This window comes from Sinocyclocheilus grahami, unplaced genomic scaffold, assembly GCF_001515645.1.
Source record: "Sinocyclocheilus grahami isolate Dianchi unplaced genomic scaffold, SAMN03320097.WGS_v1.1 scaffold333.1, whole genome shotgun sequence".
Classification (NCBI taxonomy): Eukaryota; Metazoa; Chordata; class Actinopteri; order Cypriniformes; family Cyprinidae; genus Sinocyclocheilus; species Sinocyclocheilus grahami.
In genome coordinates this window covers 701,625-703,783 of record NW_015505512.1, presented here as the reverse complement: position 1 = coordinate 703,783, position 2,159 = coordinate 701,625, and the positions used below count along the sequence as shown (strand labels likewise).

Genomic DNA, 2,159 nt, shown 5'->3' with positions numbered 1-2,159 from the left:
GTCTATAATCATGTGATACTGGCTGACAGATCATGGCAATTCATTTCAAAGCCTGAGGTGTTTAAGGCCTATCTGGGAATGGAAGTATAGTTTACATATTATAATTTTTGTTTGCTGGTTTCATATTCAGGATGAAAAATTAAATACATTTGATTTAAAGACTTTTCCAACTATAAATATAAAATTTGATGTTATCCCAGATATGAAACAGCTGTTAAACTGTGTGAAGTCAACATTGACATGTCAGATTTAATTGGTTTGTGTAGGTGTCAATTATGTTCAATTATGAGTCAAGGGTTCGTTTCCCAGATGTATACCTTAAATTCACTGCAATTTGTTTTTGGGTCAACAAAAATGTTAAATAACAATCTGTTGTTGGTTCCACTGTTTGCCTCCTCAGTTAATGCTAAAAGGACACTGTAATTTCAATCTTAACCAAACTGATGATTCAAATCAACAATGTATCATTTGGAAAGTTATTGAAGTCTGATACAAAATAAATGGTCAGCATTTGTATTCATCTAGGGTGTTTCAAATGTGTACGTGTCATCCTTCAGAGTGCTCTGAATAGACTGATTTGGACATTTCAGCTCAAACAACAAACCTTTTTACTGAGGAATCCATTTAAGTGCTTTACCAAAAACACGCACTTCCCATTTCTGCTTTTAAACCCTCTAGTAACCATTTGTAAGTGCAAGTAAACACATTTCCATTTGTGTTTCGAAAAGATTGCCTGTGGTGATTGGCATCTTGCCGCTGCAGATGCTGGCAGGCATCGGGTTGAACATGAGCTGGAATATTCCTCTTCTTCTCCCTGTTCTAGGTCTCTTGTTTGTTGCAGACTGTGGAGCGAAATGAAAAAGCACCAAAGTTACGGCTTTTCCAGTTATGTTCCCCCTCGTTGTGCAAGTAATTTATAATTCTGAATTAAGTCAGCGCAGATAGCGAGGTCCGCCTTGTTCGCAAAAGGCAACATAATTTCCTTCTAAAGCTATTAGACTTTAATATAGCAACAGCGCTTTGTAGCTCTCAATTGATTGCTTTTTATATTACCGCAATGGCAATAAGTCTAATTTTCTTGTCCCCTCTCTCACACGTCATCATTATCTGTCCTCCCCCCTTCCTCTCCATCTCTTGTTTATCTCCAACCAAACACCATCATTCCTTTTAGAGTGCAGGTAGAGTTCTATGTGAATGAAAACACTTTCAAGGAACGTCTGAAGCTGTTCTTCATCAAAAACCAAAGATCCAGTGAGTTCTCGCCCAGGCCGAGCGGCGGCTCTAATTGTGGCTTTTCTTGTCCTGTGAGGTGGTAGTTTGTTTTTGCTTTCACGTGGAGTGCTGTTGACCCCTGTGATTGGCTCTGTGGAGCTGGTGCTGGGTAATTGGTTGGTCTTGTATTTGTTTCTGCGCGTTTGATGTGCTGTCCTCTAGCTGTCGTGTCCTGTCCGTGAGTACTCGGCTTCGTGTTTCTGTGGTTTGTGAAGCTCTTTGAAATGCTGATTGGTGACGGCCTCACGCTCTTTTTTGCAGGTTTGAGAGTGCGACTCTTCAACTTCTTCCTGAAGGTTCTGAGCTGCCTGCTCTACATCGTACGAGTCCTGCTAGACGACCCGCGGGAGGAGAGAGACTGGTGAGACACAGCCACATGGCACTGAGCATATAAGCTTTGTTCCATGCATTCGACGTGAAAGTTGTTTCAGTAGGCAGCAAAGGTATTCAGTCTTGGCCACGTTCTAAAGGTGTATCACTATCATCTGGGATCTGCAAAACCCAACGCAACTGAAGTTTTAAATTGTGGAGTGCATGTGCGGGTGAAAAAAGCAGGAAAGCAGGATTTTGCGGGCGAGAGTGGGACAAAATGTAAAAGTTGTGGCCAGGAGCATGAAGAAATATCTTATTTTTAGCAGGAACGGGAAAGAATTTGTGGGAGAAGGACTGAAAAATCGATCTTATGCAGACCTCCATATCACAAAAATGTCCATTGTCTGTTATCAACAGTAGGGCTGCACGTGTTTAAATGGTTAATCATGGTTATTTTGCACAAAAATATAATTACAATTATTAATCATGATTATTGTCATAATTGTTATATATATATATATATATATATATATATATATATATATATATATATATATATATGTAATCATAGTTCA

At 39.4% G+C, this 2,159-nt stretch overlaps 1 protein-coding gene across 1 annotated transcript in view; it reads left to right on the top strand.

The window, feature by feature from the left end:
• The first annotated feature begins 285 nt into the window (after nucleotides 1–285).
• The window catches only part of LOC107602688 (potassium channel subfamily T member 2-like), a 48,798-nt gene continuing 46,924 nt past the window's right edge, over nucleotides 286–2,159 (top strand). The window contains exons 1-3 of the mRNA XM_016295258.1: nucleotides 286–296; nucleotides 1,172–1,251; nucleotides 1,534–1,633. Of these exons, the coding sequence (XP_016150744.1) occupies nucleotides 286–296; nucleotides 1,172–1,251; nucleotides 1,534–1,633 (191 nt within the window). The remainder of the gene's footprint in view (nucleotides 297–1,171; nucleotides 1,252–1,533; nucleotides 1,634–2,159) is intronic.